General features: G+C 41.8%; 1 protein-coding gene across 1 annotated transcript in view; it reads right to left on the reverse strand.

The window, feature by feature from the left end:
• Positions 1-17,585, reverse strand: part of SPEF2 (sperm flagellar 2) — a 331,758-nt gene that overhangs the window by 144,944 nt on the left and 169,229 nt on the right. Inside the window, exon 21 of the mRNA XM_006902126.1 lies at positions 7,313-7,458. Coding sequence (XP_006902188.1) covers positions 7,313-7,458 — 146 coding nt within the window. The remainder of the gene's footprint in view (positions 1-7,312; positions 7,459-17,585) is intronic.

The raw sequence follows: 17,585 nt of genomic DNA on the forward strand, positions 1-17,585 counted from the left end.
GGTTTAGGGCTGTTGTATATAGGGTCGCTATGAGTTGCAAACGACTCGACAGCACATAACAACAACAACAACAACTGGCATTCTTATTTATAATAGTTCTTTTGTGACATAGTTTTCACAGCTTTGATTTCTAGTTTACCATAAAAACAAACAAACAAAAAACCAACCCCAAACTATGCTTACTATGTACTAGAGAATTGAACAATGGCTAATGATGATAGAAGAATTGATGCCTTCAGGTTGTAGTGCTGAAGAATCTTTTTTTTTTTTTTTTTCAGTGCTGAAGAATCTTGAACAAACCATGTACTGTCAAGAAAACAAACAGGTATGTCTTGGAGAGGGTGAAGTCAATTTCTCCTTGGAGGATAGGATTTTGAAGCTCCTTCTCACATACTTTGGGCACATGCCAGGAAGGACCAGCCCTTGGAGAAGGACATCATGCTTGGAAGGGTGGAGCGTCAATGCAGGAGAGAAGACCCTGGATGAGATGGATTGATACAGAACTGGGGTAATGGGAGTAGGTGTGTCAGAGTCAGTGAGACTGGCTCAGGACAGGCCAGGCTTCAGAGCTGCTGTACATTGGATCTCTATGGGTCACAGGAGACTTGATGGCACATAACAACAACAACAACAATCAACAAGTTGGTCCTCAATCATAGTGATCCTCCATCAGCATTCTATTAGCAGAAAGAGGATGTAAATCCTTACGGGAGGTGACTGTCCATCTTTCCTCCTCATAATGCCTGGTGAATTCTAACTGCCAACCTTTAGGTTAGCAGCCCAGAATTTAAGCTACTGTGCCACTGGTGTTTCTTCTTTTGTCATAATCTCTCTTAAAGGGAGACGTGTCCAGAATAGTACTGAAAACCACTGCACATAGGCACACTCCTAACATCCTCTCTAGCTTGGCATTGACCTGTCGACACTGGTAGGAAAGTTATCAAAGATAATGGAACTAATGTAGTTAACTCTTTGGTCACAGCTCTCAGTTTTCCACAAGAACTTCATCTGACAACTGCCAAAGACTATTTTGAACTGTAGAGAGAGACTATTTCGGCAATGTTTCCCTGGTTCACCTTGTCCAACCTTGCTACTGGGGAAAAAGACTTAATTAATCTTTTTTATTTTGTTCTTCCCCCCTTACTTTGTATTTCTTTTACTATTAAACTTTGCAAACTTGTTCTTGTCTCCATAGCCATTTGAATTTAGGGTGCTCCATAAAACAAGCACTTATATAATTTACTTTAGAGCTTTCTCAGGGAATAATATAAAGATGAATGGTTTGTGCTTCTCTAAATACTACCCACAGTTTCTCAAAGTTTGAAGTGTTTGCCTGGATCTGGTTGCTTGGTTCATTGGAGTCAACTTGGCCACAGCAGGTTTTTTTATGCTTGCTTATTTTTTCACTTCGAATCTCTTGTGTCTTCTGTGAGTTTACCAGTCATGTAGCATCTCTGGCCAGGCCGTAGGATGCAATTTTTTTTCTGGATATGGGAACTTGAATAAAAGTGGTATGACTATATGTTTAGATCCATCCTTTCTGATTAAATAATCTTCTTTCATGAAGAAGACTCAAGACTCAGAGCAATTCAGTGTTCTCTAATGCTTTAAGGACCCTCACTTGGCATAGGCATCTTCCAGGATCCTGAGAAGGGTCTCACACTATGTCCAAAGTGTTATGTGTTTTATAAGATTTTGAAAAGTAATATCCCTTTTTTAAGTGTAATACATATTAAGTCTGCTGTATATTTAAAATTCTGACCTCCTGTTTTTTGTATTTCACTCCATTAGAATAATTTTCATAGTGCCATATTGTTGTTGCATGCAATGGTAATAAACCAGGAATTCCAACTCCTAGCCCTGGCGGCCTAGTAATACCAAGGAACTGTCCTGCAATCCTGAAGTCATGTGGTTCAAATCCACCAGCTGCTCTATGGAAGAAGGATGGGCATTCTCCTTCCATGTGGTTTACTGCCTCTGAAAACCTGCTGGAGGGTCAATTGTGGGTTGGTTCCAACTTGATGGTACACAGCACAACACAACACACCACACCACACAGTGACCCATTAGAGCAGAGAACTGCTTCACAAAATTTCCAGGGCGATAGTCTTTACAAGTCTTTCCTTCCCTTCCACTGAATGGCTGATAGGTAGGAACCCATGATCTTTCATTAAGCAGGCAACTGCTTTAACCTTTGCATCACTAAGGTCCCTTTCCAGAATACCATCCTTACTTTCATAACAACAACAACAACAACAACAAAAAGGCTAAAGGAAAATATTCAAAACTGACAATAATAAAAACACTGGATTAGCACTCTATTTCCTCTATATAGAGACCAAAAAATCATGGTCATCCATTATCTGTGACTTGTGGTATTTGTAGTATTTTCCAGTTTTATAAGTTTGCAAAAAAAATTTAAACTAAGGAAGGGCTATAAATATGCGTCACTTTCACACTTGATTTTGTGTTTGTATCTTAAGGAGAGCCCACCAAATCTGGGTTTTACTTTCCTCAGGTTTATTTTATTTCTCTTCTAATTTAAAATGATTTTAGGTCACAAAAATCTGGGTCCTTTGTCCCTCTATTATTTTTTAACTTCTACGAGGTAAAATTTAGCTTTCAGTTTTTTTTCTTTGTTTTTTCTTTCTTTTTTTTTTTTGCTTTGCTATTTTAGTAAAGATTTTTGTAAGTATACTTGAATGTTTTCTTCCAACATGTGACTGCCTATTTTGGGCTCGTTGTTATTGTTGTTAAGTACTATCGAGTTGGAACCAACCCAGAGCTGACGCTTCAGAGGGTTTTCAGAGACACAGGAGGAGATTGCTCATCCTTCTCCCACATGCTGGGCTAGACATTCTCCAATTCTTCTCTTTCCATTATTTTCCTGAATTGTTTGATGATCTGAGCTCTCCCAAAACCCTTTTCAGGCCACAATATATTTGCTCTAATATGAACTGGGATTATAAAGTCAAACTGCTCTTGATTCCTGAGCCAATCTATTTCTTCTAGGGTCATATCCATCTTCAGCTATGCCTATACTTTTTTTTTTAATGCCTATACTTTTGTTGAGTTGGCTCCTAGAGTCTTGATGGTGGTTATGTCTTGATGGAAGTCAAATAAGAGAAGTTTTTGGGTCATATTTGATGTGTGTTACCGGTTTCCCCTCCCCCCGCCCCCAAAAGCAGCTGACAATCGAACTTTTGACCAAGAGTGGAAGCTTGCTAAAGGGTATGTCTTTAAAATCCGAAACTGATACAACAATCGTTTGTCTATTTGCTGCATTGAATAACTCGGAGTTGCTGTGATGCTGAACACTGTGCCATAGATGTGTCAAATACCGTAATGGTTGCCCATCATGTACAAGGTTTGGAGGAGTTTTCAGATTGATTCAGGTTGGGAAGCAAGAGTGACATCCACTTCCTAAACTGGATGCCTTTGAAAACGATAAACTCTATAAACGTACAGAAATTATGTTAGTTATAGAACAGAGTTCAGATCTTTTGTGCAAAGGTTGCTAAGAGTCATATTTGATTCAGCAACAATTAACTGCTGCTAGGTGATACTAGTGTTTATATCTGGAGGAACATTTTCCCACTCTTTACATCACTCTTTGTCAATGTGCTGTATGAAGTAATCTAAGTTTGCTGTGATGCTGAACCTTGTGCCATTGGGGTATCAAGTACCATAATGGTTTCCCTACGTGGACAGTGTATGGTGGAGCTCCCAGTTGTAAAACAGGTTTGGAAGCAGGAGTAGCATCCACTTCCTAAACCACATGCCTCTGGAAACTCTATGAACTTGGAGAAATGACGATGGTTATGGAAAGGCACTAGGTCTTTTGTTCATAGACTCAGAGAGTTGCTATGAGTTGAGCTCCACTTGACGACAACCACCAACAATACTTTTGTTATGATATGACTATACTTTTGAAAAAGGCTTTTCTTACCTATCTGCTTGTGTTCTTCCAGATCCTCCTTTGAGTTCATCCACTATCACTTTTTCCTAGTTTATCGGTCACTTCTATTCATCCAACTCTCCCTATTTCTTGTTAGTATTAAATTCAAAGTAGAATCCAGTATTATCAGGATTCTATAGTCTGAGAGTTGAAACTGCTGGCAAGGCCAGCCATGAGCAGATCTGAGGTTCTACTTCAAGCTGAGTAGAAGACTCTCATGTCTGTTAGTCTCCTGAGGAAGGAAGCAGAAGGTTTCCAATTCACCAGCCCCGAGGAGGGGGTGGGTGTTGCATTACCTAGGTCAAGTATGAGGACACTGGCGTCACAGCTGCCCCTTTGCTGGAATCCTGTCTGTTGGAGTCTGCACTCATGACTTTCCAGGCCAGAAAGCAAAAGCTTTGCACTCTGACCACCTTCTTGCTTCTCTCTGCACCCTCCCTTGTCTCTGGCAAAGGGAGAGGGTCCAGGTTCTTCCTCTCATGGCTTCCGCTACGCCTACAAACGTTAGCTGTGGAGGCAATCCCTCTTTTCTTTCCCCCTCTATATGCCTGCTGGGGTGCAGTAGGTCTGGGGGTCCCCGGAGGCCTGGAAGTAGGATCAACAGACAAAAGATAGGATGCTCAAATTAATTAGCTACTTATTTGAAATTAAAATGTAGTTTGGTGTCTTGTAATTTTTTCTCTGGTTACAAAGGACAGAGGACAGCCCTCCCTGGCACCTAGCTATTTAGTGGCTCCTCCCCTGGACCTGTGCTTCCTGCTGTATCCCAGCAGCTCTGGGCCAGGCTTTCCTCTCTGGGACTGGGAAGCTCGTCACCTCCAGTGTTGGGAAGCTTCCAAAACTAAACTTATTTCCAGTCAGAACCAACCCTGAAGGCACGCACACGGGTTGAATCTACCAGCTGCTCCATGGGGGAAAGATGGGCAATCTCCCTCGGTATGATTAAATGCCTCTGAAAATTCGCCTAAGGGTCAGCTATGGTTCAGTTCTGACTCAACTGGTAAACAACAAATCGCACAGGGGGAGATCACCCATCTCTCTATCAAGTAACTGCAAGTGGATTAGAACTGCAAGAGAGGTATAGCTTTTAGTACCATAACTGTATATGGACTAGGCCACCAGAGCTCCCTTTTGGGAATTTTAGAGTAGGGAAGAAGATAGACTGGGTCACATGGCCTGCTTGGTTTCCAGGCTCTTGGTCATTTCTAGCTGTAGTAGGTGTTTCTCCATAGGGTCTTGCCTAGGTAAATAGAGATCTGTGGTGGATATCTTCTGTTTCCCTCCAGACCAAATTTCTATTCTTCTCTGCCCTGCTCAGTGCCTTCGGAGACTGATTTATGTAGCAAGAAGGATGTGAGCTTGAGTTCTTTTCATTTGCTTCTTCTCTTGGCCGGTCACTGTAGGTGGCTGTGCCCCTCCACTCATGGCCACAGCTCCTATTAGATGACTCACACAAGGTACAATGTCTTTTCCTTAGCTCTCCTCAGGCTTAGTGGCCAGAATGGCCCCAGTTATGCCTCTTGTTGGTGCTGTGTTGATATGTCGATTCGGGACCAACTTGGGTTTGTAGAGGCAGTAAATTGCATAAGAGTTGTTAATTCTGCCTTTCTCCTGTGGAGCAGCTGGCAGATTCAAACCACATGTCTTTAGGCTGAAAACACAATTCCTTACCACTAGGATGCCACCACTCCCTCAGCTCTGCCTAGTCAGGGCAATGATTTTAATTCTTGTTGGTTTCCTTAGTCAACACCACAAATTTGTGTAGTCCTTTATTCAGTCTTCTTCACCTGTTTTCTGTCAGGATCCTGTTAGAGGGTCTGTGTGGCTATGAGCTCCGTATCTTAGTGGAAATGTTTACTTTGGTTTCACACATTTCCTTCTTGTCCTGGATGGGTTTGTTTCTCTCATGGCCTTCACATTTTGGAGTTCATTTTGGATTGGCTTCTGCTATTTTTGCCGCTCACTTCCCTGTCTCTTGCCAAGTAATACATTTCATTTCATCTCAGTCCCAATAAACACTCTCAATCTTGCTTCTTTGACAGCTTCCTCCAATATATTTATTTACAAAAGTCGACTCTGGCTGACAGTTGTTAATAATACTCATTCATCACAATTACATCATTTAACTTTTTCATCTAATTTTTTGTTTCTGTTCCAGTATTTTTTGCATGTGTGTCCTGATTTTACTCTTGAAGTTTATGCATTAATTCATTAGGGACCCATCATATGTCTGTTACAGGCACTGCACCATGTTGCATAAAGTGAAGGATTCCTCACTGTTATCCTCCTACAGAGTTTAGAACACAGTAGGGGAGTTGAGACTTAGGCCCCAGGAAATTCAACAATAGCAACACCTTAGTCAAGTCTCATGTGGTCAGAATTAAGAGATTCTAAGAGCAAGTCACTGAGATAGAAAAGATTGGGATGGGGTCTTTTAGAAAACGTCAAAAACAAGTCTATTTGGGGGGATTCCCCGCACCCCATCTGTGAAAGCAAACAGACTCACCTGGGCAGCAAACAGGCTTCACAGATGTCAGAGCAACAGAGAGCTCGATGGCGCTTCAAGGGCTCACCCTCCCTGGCCAGTGCTTTGTCTTGCACTAGAGTAAGGAACTCTGTTTGCCTAGTGGTTAAGAAGCTGCATTGCCATCCCAAAGGCAAGTAGTTTCAAATCCACCAACTGCTCCATGCGAAAAGATGGACAATCTCCTCCCGTGTCATTTACTGCCTCTGAAAACCTGCTGGAAGGTCAGCAATGGGTTGGAGCTGACTCGACCATACAAGTAGCTGCTGGCTTATTATTGATTGTATCTCATCATCTCATTGTCATCAAGTCTGAACGGACTCATAGCTGACTCTCCCATTTCTAAAAAATTCTATTTCTAAAAATAAACAAAAACCAAACCCAAACAAAACAAAAAAACCAACCACAAAACAAACAAACAAAAAAACAACCACAAAACAAAGCAACCAAATAAACCCTTGAGGTTAAACATAATTTAAAAACTTTGGCTGTGGGCATGAGAACATGGGTGAGGCGCTGTAATTTGCTGGGTTGTGTTCTGGGCAAATTCCTCTTCCAAGAAACTGCTTCTCTGCTTGTCCTCGGGGAGAAAATTGATCCTCAGAGAACCCATTTGTTCTCTCAATTTTAGCATGAGTCAGAAACTCAGCTGAGGTGGGGAAACAGGGAGGGAGGGGTGAGACTCTATAAGATTATTTTGAGGAACCCTGTATTACCTGAGCTTATTTTTAACACACAGATGTGTACTCTCTGGCTCTTGCAAACAGCGGTGGGAGTCTGACTAGGCTCACTAGGGAGGAAGCTTGCTCCCATATATCTAAGCGGCCTACCTCAGGAATGGGCTCGCTCACGTACACCCACTCTTCAGATCCAGGCTTGGGCAGCGGCGCGGCTATCGGAGGAGACGTAGATGTGGAGTCGGCAGGCGATTTCTTGACTGATTGCTTCCCTCCTTGTGCTTTTCCTTTAGGAGAACCTTCAACACGAATATGACATCATTTACTATTAAACAGATAAACAAGACCAGACCCTGACGTAAGCATGCATTTACTACGGCTATGGATCCAGGCAATACAGATTAATGCCTTTTCCCAGCTTCTTTGGCAGTCTTATCAAGTCAAAGATCACAATCCCATCCTCTGCTGTCCCTAAATTAACAAATCATATATATCAATTATGTATAGAATTATTATTGTTGTATGCAGGGAGTACCAGAGAATGTCTATCTGTGCTTCATTGATTACACAAAGGTGTTTGACTGTGTGGACCACAACAAACTGTGGCTGACTCTGAGAAGAATGGAAATGCCAGAACACTTGATCATGCTAATGGGAAACTTATAATTGAACCAAGAAGCAGTCGTCAGAACAGAGCAAGGAAACACTGCATGGTTCAAAATTGGGAAGGGCATATGCCAGGGATGTGTCCTGTCTCCAACCTTTTCAACCTGTATACAGAACAGATCATCAGGGAGGCTGGGCTCTATGAGGAGAAATGCAGCATCAGAATTGGTGGAAGATCGATCAACAATCTGCATTATGCAGATGACACAACCCTGCTTGCTGAAACTGAGGAGGACCTGAAGTGCTTGTTGCTGAGGGTCAGGGACCGCAGCCTTCAATATGGATTGAGGCTCAATGTCAAGAAGACAAAGATTCTCACCACTGGACCAACTGGCACCGTCAGGATGGATGGTGAAGAGATTGAGATTGTTCACAACTTTAGTTGGCTTGGCTCCATAATCAACACTCTTGGCACCAGCAGCCAGGAAATTAAAAGATGCATTGCGATGGGAAAGTCTGCTGTTAGGGACCTCTCTAAAGTATTGAAGAGCAACGGTGTGTCTATGGAGACTAAGGTGTGTCTGGTACAGGCCATGGTCTTTGCAATCACTTGTTATGTGTCAGAGAGCTGAGCAATGACCAGGGAGGACAGAAGGAGAATTGATGTTTGTGAGCTTTGGTGTTGGAGAAGAGTGCTGAGGGTACCATGGACTGCTAAGAAAACAAACAGATTCATTCTGGAGAGGATTAAACCGGTTTGCTCCCTGGAGACAAGGATTCTGAGATTTCATCTGACACACTTTGGCCATGTTGTAAGGAGAGACCGGTCATTGGAGAAAGACATCATGCTTGGGAGAGTGAAGGGCAGGCGCAGGAGGGGAAGGCCCTCTGGGAGGTGGATTGATTCAGTGACTGGGGCAATCGGGGTGAGTGTGTCGGAGACAATGAGATTGGCACAGGACACAGCAGAGTTTAGAGCTGTTGTACATAGGGTCGCCATGAGTCACAAGTGACTCGACGGCACATAATAACAACAACAACATACTGTCGAGTCAGAACCGCCCCATACCTGATGCTTCAGTGGGTTTTCAGGGATGGTAAATAGCACGGGAGGAGATTGCTCATCTTTTTTTTCCTGTGGAGTAACTGGTGCATTTGAACCACGTGCCTTTGGGTTAGCAGTTCCTCAGCACTAGGTTACCAGAGCATCTTGTGTATATAATGAGTAGATATGATTTTTAAGCAATTCAATGTCTATTATCCAAGTGAAAACAAAAAGTCACTCAGTATTTTATTTTCACCTCTGACCTTGCTTCCACAATAACTATGAGCAAATTCTGTTCCATTTACTATTGAAATTGTTTTTGTTTAGTTTTTAGATTTGTTTTATATACAGCAAATATGTTTTATTTAGAATGTGTGCTCTGGTGACAGCAGGTTGAGGCTCAATTTTCAGCCTGAAATAAAAGTTTTTAAAGAAGCAAATTTAATACTTTATCCTGTATAAGAAGGAAAGGATACCATGTAGGGTTGGAGCTCATGGTATCTCTTGGGCCAAGGGAAAGAACCAAGCAAAGATGTTTCTGGTTGGTGATGTGTACCCTCACGTGGGAACCGACCCAGAGCTGACTCTCCAGTGGGCTTTCAGAGGCAGTTAATCATACAGGAGGAGACTGCCATCCTTTTCTCATGGGGCAGCTGGGCCTTTGGGATTGCAGTGCAGCTTCTAGTCAGAGCAGATGAAGAATATGGGGCAGGACAAGAATTGGAAAGGTAGTTCCACAACACTTCCATATTCCTTGCATGAGACACAGAGTGTTTGAGGGAGAAAGTGATTCTGGTTATAATTGAGAATGGATGAACGGAAGTCAGTGTTGTGTCATAGAAGCAGGTTGGTAACATTAAGGTATGTTGTTGTTGTTATGTGCCGTCGAGTTGTTTGTGACTCATAGTGACCCTATGTACAACAGCCCTAAACCCTGCTCTATCCTATCCCAGTCGCACTGCCTCTAACACACCCATCCTGATTACCTAAGTCACTGAATCAATCCACCTCATAGAGGGTCTTCCCCTCTTGCGCCGTCCCTCCACCCTCCCAAGCATGATGTCCCTCTCCAAGGACCTGTCCCTCCTTGCAACATGCCCAAAGTATGTCAGACGAAGCCCCAGAATCCTTGCCTCCAAGGAGTTGCTTGGTTTAATCCTCTCCAGGATGAGTCTGTTTGTTTTCTTGGCAGTCCATGGTACATTAAATACTCTTCTCTAGCACCACAGCTCAAAGGCATCAATTCTCCTTCTGTCCTCCCTAGCCATTGTCCAACTCTCTGAGGCATAACAAGTGATTGCAAAGATCATGGCCTGTATCAGGCACACCTTAGTCTCCAGAGAGACACCATTGCTCTTGAGTACTTTAAGGTATAGGGAAGAGAAAAAGATTAAAAGGAAGAGAGATCTACCAGTTTGATTCCAGAAGGCCGTAAGCTTTATCTTCCCTGATAATATCAAGAGAAGAATCAGCACCAATTTTGTAAGTCCTTTATTGTGGTCTCAAAGACCTTGTGTACTGACCAAACTCCGTCACCTCAGAGCATCAACATTTCCTGAGAGGACTGGGGTTACTGTGGTTTAGAAATTTACTCTGTTCCAATTCCACTGACCAATGGAATTCAATGATTTAGATTTTAGGTGCAGTTTACAGATGGCCTGTAAAACTAGGATCACATCTCCACTCCCTCAAATTTATGTCTTAAAAATGTTTATGTACTGGTAATGTTTAGGGAAAGACAATTATCTCCCATGTTTACATTCATTTTAAAAAAAGCAAAACCACATGGATTTTTAAGCCAAAAATCAGTCGACTGTGTCCAGGAGAAGCTTTGTTTATTCCTGTCCCTGTATTTAAAAATAATATCCATTATCTATAGGTCTTAAATGGTATACAAATTTATGAAAATTTAGAAGAGTTCAAGAAAATATTTGCTCATGCAGAAATTGAAAATGTTCATGGTTGACTTGCTTTTCTGTATGATATTTCATCCTTTTATCTGAATCTCTGGTAGGAGTTAACATAATGATACTATGTTGTTAGGTGCCATAAAATACAACTCACAGGACCCTATGAACAAGAGATCTGAACCCTGTCCCATCCTGTGCTAACTTCACAATCTCTGATACATTGAAGCTGTGACTGTGCCCACCCACCTGGTTGAGGATCTTTGCATGATGTCTCCCCTCCAAGGAACACCTCCTAGCCACATGTCTGAAGTATGTGAGAGGAGGCTTCCTCAACTTTGCCTCCAAGAAGCAATCTGGCTGCACTTTCTCCAAGACATAGCCTATAGCCACTTTCATCTGAACATTTCTTTTTTGTTTGTTTTCAATTGAACACTTCTAAGAAAAAGTGAAATTATAAATGGAAAATTGGAATGACTTTCTTTTATCCAATATCATGTACAAATGAGAAACTGGAATGACTTTTTCTTTTCTTGTATAGCATGTATATTTAGGGAGTAGTAAATGAGCTGGGGAGTTATTTTTGGACCTTTATGATTTGATTCCATGAAACTTTTATCTAATTTTAACAATGAAAATACAAAGGGTAGGAGATTGGAATCAATAAAAAGATTTATGAGTTATAGGGAATGATGATTCTTCCATTCCTAATAAGAGATTTGATTTCACTTGTAAAGTTGGATGACTGAGTCTTTAGGTATTTTACAAAACTAAAGAGGAGGAGGGCAATCCAAGTTATAAAGGCTGATGATAGCATTTTCCCCTTCAGTAATAAGAATCTGATGATCTCAACTCAGAAGTCCATGGAGTAAGAGCAGGTGCAAATAAGAGAGAGAAAATTGCAATTTCAAAACACAGAGTTCATCTAAGCTATGTTATTCATCATATAGAGGTCAATGAAAGATGAAGATATGGAAATAGGAATTTGAGCAAAGGAAACAATTATAATATTAAATATAGGGAGCTCTGGTGGCTTCGTGGCAAGAAGCTGCACTGCAATCCTGAAGGCACACAGTTCAAGTCCACCAGCTGCTCTGTGGATGAAAGATGGGCAGTCTCCTCTGAAAACGTGCCAGAAGGTCAGCTATGGGTCAGTTCTGACTCTGTGGTAGACAACACACATAGATACAAAGTTTAAAAGTGTTCTGAGTAAACAGACCTGAACTATGCAGGAGGGGGAGGGAATTTACTCACTCGTTGCTGTCCAGCTGGAACTGACTCATAGCTGAGGCTCCAGGAGGTTTCCCAGGCTATAAATCTCATAGGAGGGAATTTCACGTCTTTCTCCAGTGGAGCTACAGTGGAGCCAGAGGTGCAGCTTTTGGGTTATCAAAGCACCTTCCTCAGGACTACCCCACCAGAGCTCCCCTGAATCCATGGAAAATCTGATGTACTCCTTGTCTTGTTCAAAAAGATGTCTTAGTCATGAACAGATTCAATGATTAGTTCAACTATGTAGAAGCCAGGAGATGGATTAACAGTGATTACTTCCTTCCTGGAAGTAAACTGCCCACCTTCTTTTTTTGGTCAACATCTAGTGCTGCCCAGCTGTCAACAATGGAAACCAAAGTCAAGAGCTAGGGTGTCTTGAAACAAGGTAAAAAGTTTAGCTCAGAAGTGGAACAATTGGAAGCTGCATGACCAGGAAAAAGAAGAAGCCAGTGTGAGGTAGGCATGGAGCCAGAGATGAGGAAACGTGAGTCAGTTTATTCCTTAACCTGCTAGTGACAAGGCATTTGAAAGAAGATCATGGAGAGAAAGTCATCAGTATCTTGGAATTCATGTTGTTAATTTAGGTGGGCCTGGCATATGGACTTAATCTACGTGGGCCTGCCATATTAAGTAATGACCTTTGTTATCTGGAATAACTGATGTGATCTAGCTCTAGTGTCATTATGCTTACCAGTGATAAATGATGGAAACTTGCTGTTGTTGGATGGTGTCCTAGTATTGATTCCAACTCACTGTGACTCTATGTAAAATAGAGCGGAACACTGTTGGTCTTGCATCATCCTCACAACCATTGTGATGCTTGAATGAGTTGTTGAAGCCATGGTGCCTATCTACCTCACTAAGGGACTTCTTTTCATTGCCTTTTTACCAAGCAGATGTTGTTTCCAGGGATTTATTCCTCTTGGTAGCATGTCCAAAGAACAGGAGAAAAAGTTTCACCATCCTCCCTTCTATAAACAATTCAGACTGTACTTCTTCCAGAGACTAAGTCGGTCTCTGGTATCATTTCCGTAATCAAGGCCCATATTTTCCAACTATTGATTTTTCTTCTTTTATCCAACTTTCACATTCTACTTGCCACTAATTATCAGTCCATCTTAATTTTATGTTTGATCACTTTCAGATTGTCAAAATTGGTAAAACGCTTTAATTTCTTCATCTTTGGCTTTAGGGGTGGCTTGGTATTAAGATCTATTCCGGAGAAGGTGAAACCAGGCTGCTCTTTGGAGACAAGGATTTTGATGCTCCGCCTCACATACTTTGGGCATGATGCCAGGAGAGAGGATAGTCCTTGGAGAAGGACATCATGCTTGGAAAGGTTGGGGAACAACACTGGAGAGGAAGTCCCTGGATGAGATGGATTGATACAGTGAGTAGGGGAATGGTGGTAGCTGTGTCAGGGACAATGAGACTGGCTCAGGATAGAGCAGGGTCCAGAGCTAAGATTCATTGGGTCACTATGAGTTGCAAGTGACTCAAGGACACACATAACAACAGTATAGAGTTGTGCTGACAACCCGAAGGCTGGCAGTTTGAATCCACTAGCTGTTCTTCAGGACAAAGATGGGAATTCCACCCCATACTATTTTTATTATAATTATATTAGCCAATCATCTTTGCTAGATTATGGACATGATCTTCTCATTAACATCATTGTACTTCAAGATAGTTATTGTAATATTGTTTTAGATGATGAACGTGATACTAGTATTCATGTTTAGTTCATCCACTCCAGCATATTGATTATATCACAATACCGATGTAGTCCAGTTTATCATTGTAATGCTCAGAATTGTGAACATTTGTATGTTCTATTCATTTGTAGTGACTTCCAATTTTCCTAGATTCATGTTATACATTCTGAATAAGGGATGTTTGCAGCTATTTCTTCTCATTTTGACTCATTCCATACCCATAAATGAATGTAAGTTTTTCTCCAGCCTTGTCATCAAGGCTGACTCCACTCTGAGGAAGCAGCTCTTCTCCAATCATATTTTAAGAGCTTTCCAACCTGAGAGGCTCATATTCCAGCATTGTATCAGGTAATGTTTTCCCATTCATCGGGTTATCAATGGTCTATTTGTTTCAGAAGTTAAGAGCCTCATACTTCATCCAAATCCTACTAGGACTTCTTGCAAGTCAAAACCCTCAAACTCACTGCTGTTGAATTGATTCCGAATCACAGTGACTCTCCGCCAGATTTCCAAGGCTGTAATTCTTACCACGAAGAGACTGCCCATCTTTCTCCTGAGGAGCAGCTGATGGATCTGAACCACTGGATATGCAGCCTTTATCCATCAGTGCAACACCCTATGGGCTCTGCCACCAGAGAGCTGTGCTGAAACTTGTCGACCAGTGTGGTCCTGCCGGTATCTGAAATAAGGTGGTATCGCTTACAGCATTATAGTAACACACAGGCCATTGCACTAACACAGGCTAATAGATGAGTGGTGAGAGAAGTTCCACATTAAATTCAAGAGTTCACTTCCATAGGCCAACACCTTCAAAAATGTCTGAAGGTTACTTGACTTGATCTGGGATTAATAACAACAGTACAAGATTATTTTGTATTTATTGAGCCTTCTCTCTCTCTCTCTCTCCCCCCCCTTCCCCCTCCTCTTTCTTTCTTTCTGTAACTTAGGTCGAGACCACCAGCTGCTCTGCAGGAGATTGATGGGCAGTCTCTCCTGTGCAACTACTGCCTCTGAAAACCTGCAGGAGAGTTAGCTATGGGTCAGTTCTGACTTGACTGTACACAGCGATAACAACAACATTCCTTACAGTATCATGTGAGATGGTGCATTTATTACCCTACTTGACAGATGGAAAACTAAGGTGTAACAGTTTGGAGGAAGTCACTAACACGGTATATGGCCCAGCTAGATCTTCAGCCTATACAGCTTTTAAGAAAATAATCTTAAAGTCCTTATGAATCAGGTAAATAGTATTATAAGAACGGAGGTAAAGTTCTAAAATTCCTCAACATCAATCTAACAGACCATTTGTTGTTGTGACTGTGTCTCAACTGTCAAGTTGAAACCATCCCACAGTTGATCCTCCAGTGGGCTGTTAAAGGCAGTAAATCATGCGGAAGGGAGGGGGGCGGCCTATCTCTCTTCCACAGTGGATTTGAACCACTTGCCTTTGTGTTGGCTATACAGTCCTTAGCTCTAAGCCACAGTAGCTCCCTTGGTGTTTCATTCTGCTGTACCTCAGGCCACTATGAATTGTTAAGTAACCTTGAAGACACCCAACAATAATGTTTTTAAGATCTTTAAGAAGAATTTTTTAGTAAATCTAGGTATAAAGCTATTATATCAGAGATGGAAAGATTTAACTGTCATTTGGTTCTCTTAAACTATTATGATGGTAAAATAGCTAAGGCAAACTCCAGGGAAGTTATGAGCAATTTCATTTTGCAAATTAATATAGTAATGCAGATCACATTTACCCAATAGAGAAGAGGTGCTCACCCATTCTTTCTTCGAATGAGTTAACAGTTCCGGTTGGAGTACTTCAGTATTTATCTTTACTCTCAACTACCTCATCTCAATTTGAAGTGGAAAATTGTCACTTTCTGTGTGGTAAGTATTAAGGAAAATCTAATAACAAACAGATTCATCCTAGAGAGGGTTAAACCAGGCTACTCCTTGGAGGCAAGGATTCTGGGGCTCCGTCTGATATACTTTGGACATGTTGTAAGGAGAGACAGGTCCTTAGAGAGGGACATCATGCTGGGTAGAGTAGAGGGACAGCGCAGGAAGGGAAGACCCTCTATGAGGTGGATTGATCCAGTGATTGGGGTAATCGGGATGGGCGTGTCAGAGGCAATGCGATTGGCACAGGATAGAGCAGGGTTTAGGGGCTGTTGTACATAGGGTCGCTATGACTCGCAAATGACTCGATGGACATAACAACAACAAATAAGATAACATCTTTAAATTATTGGGTAGTTTCTGGCAAATATTAACTTTCTCTCATTGTCGTCAAGTTGGAACCAACTCATGGCTGACTATCCAGTGGGTTTTCAGAGGACACAGAAATACATGAGAGCAGAATGCCCGCCTTTCTTCTCAGAAACCACTAGTGGGTGTGACCCGCCAGAAGGGCTTAAGCATCATACTCCGTAAGGACTTTGGCAGTGGGACATTTTGGTATTCTTTAAAAGGTTCTTTGTTGTGATTATACTTTGTGTCAAAAAAGGAGAGTGTTACTGAATTTTGTTACCAAACCATCATCATAAAAGGAATGGTTCCTTTTCAGGCACGTGCCATCAAGCTTCAGTTGAAACTGAGGGTGCATTATATGTGTCAGCAAAGCGATGAAGGCCTTATACATCGCAGCAGGTCCAGATGATAAAAATCAATTGAGAAATCATCCCAGGCTCTCCGTTTAAAGTCTCAGGTGGTAAAAATCTATTTTTGGAATGAATCCAGGACAAATTTGTGGCTTTCTGTTTTCTTTTGGGGAAGTTAGCTCTGTCTGGGAGAGTGAAGCCTCCTTGTTTAGCAGGTTGTTCTGCATTTATTTAAAAAGTCATTCCCACCAATAGTGTGCCCATTAGCCAAGCATCCTACTCCTAAACCTGACAGCTTTGCTTTAGTTCTGTTTTAAGGGGCATTATTATATTCGTGCTTCTTTACTCTAATTCAGTGTAAACGTTTGGGGAATGGTTTAAGGTTTTGGAAATGGAAATGGTGCGTTAGATTGGTGAATGTTTCTGATACTTCAATGGCAATCTGGAAGGTTTGTTTAAACAGACTTCTAGGCCCTGCTCCTGGAGTTTCACAATCAGTAAGTATGGATTAGGGCCTTACACTTTTAAAAGTTTCCAGGGGGGTTTCTGGATGATGCAGACAGTGAAAGGCTAATTACTAGTTAAAAGGCTAGTGATTCAAACCCCAATAGTGGAAACATGGATGACAAGCCTGGTCTCCGTTTTGGAAAGGTCACAACCTTGAAAACCCTGCAAACTGGCTCAGTTCCAATCCTGCACACCTGCGCTCATCAGGAATCAAAGCCAACTCCATGGCAACAACAACAATTCCCAGGTGATGTGGATGCTGCAGGTCTGGGGACCACAAGTTACAAAAGTAAACCTTAGTTATTGCAACCTCATTTTTTAATAACCTTTCCACCCTCTATCCTTCTATGTTCTTCCAATTAATTGCCATCCACTTTTTCTGCATTGACAGTGCATTTGCTGTAAAGTAGCCTGGTAGCAACTCTAATAATGGAATCTGTAAACAAAATCAGAAGACAGTACTAAAGCGATATCCAATTCGTAAAGTTAATTGGTGGAGAAGCCAGCAGCACTAAAGACAACATTATTTCCAATTGTTCCACAGGATTAATTTCAGCAAATACTCCTTAAAGGGACAAGTATGTAAAGTGTTTTGTTGTTATGTGTCATCGAGTCAGAACCAACTCAATGCTGGCCCTCCAGTGGATTTCAGAGGCTGTAAATCACACAAGAAGAAATTGCTCATCTTTCTCCTGAGGAGTAGCTAGTGGATTTGAACCGTGTGCCTTTGGGTTGGGAGTGCATCTTCTTGCCACTAAGCCACCAGGGCTC

This window comes from Elephantulus edwardii, unplaced genomic scaffold (assembly GCF_000299155.1).
Source record: "Elephantulus edwardii isolate Elephantulus edwardi_28Jun2011 unplaced genomic scaffold, EleEdw1.0 scaffold00370, whole genome shotgun sequence".
Classification (NCBI taxonomy): domain Eukaryota; kingdom Metazoa; phylum Chordata; class Mammalia; order Macroscelidea; family Macroscelididae; genus Elephantulus; species Elephantulus edwardii.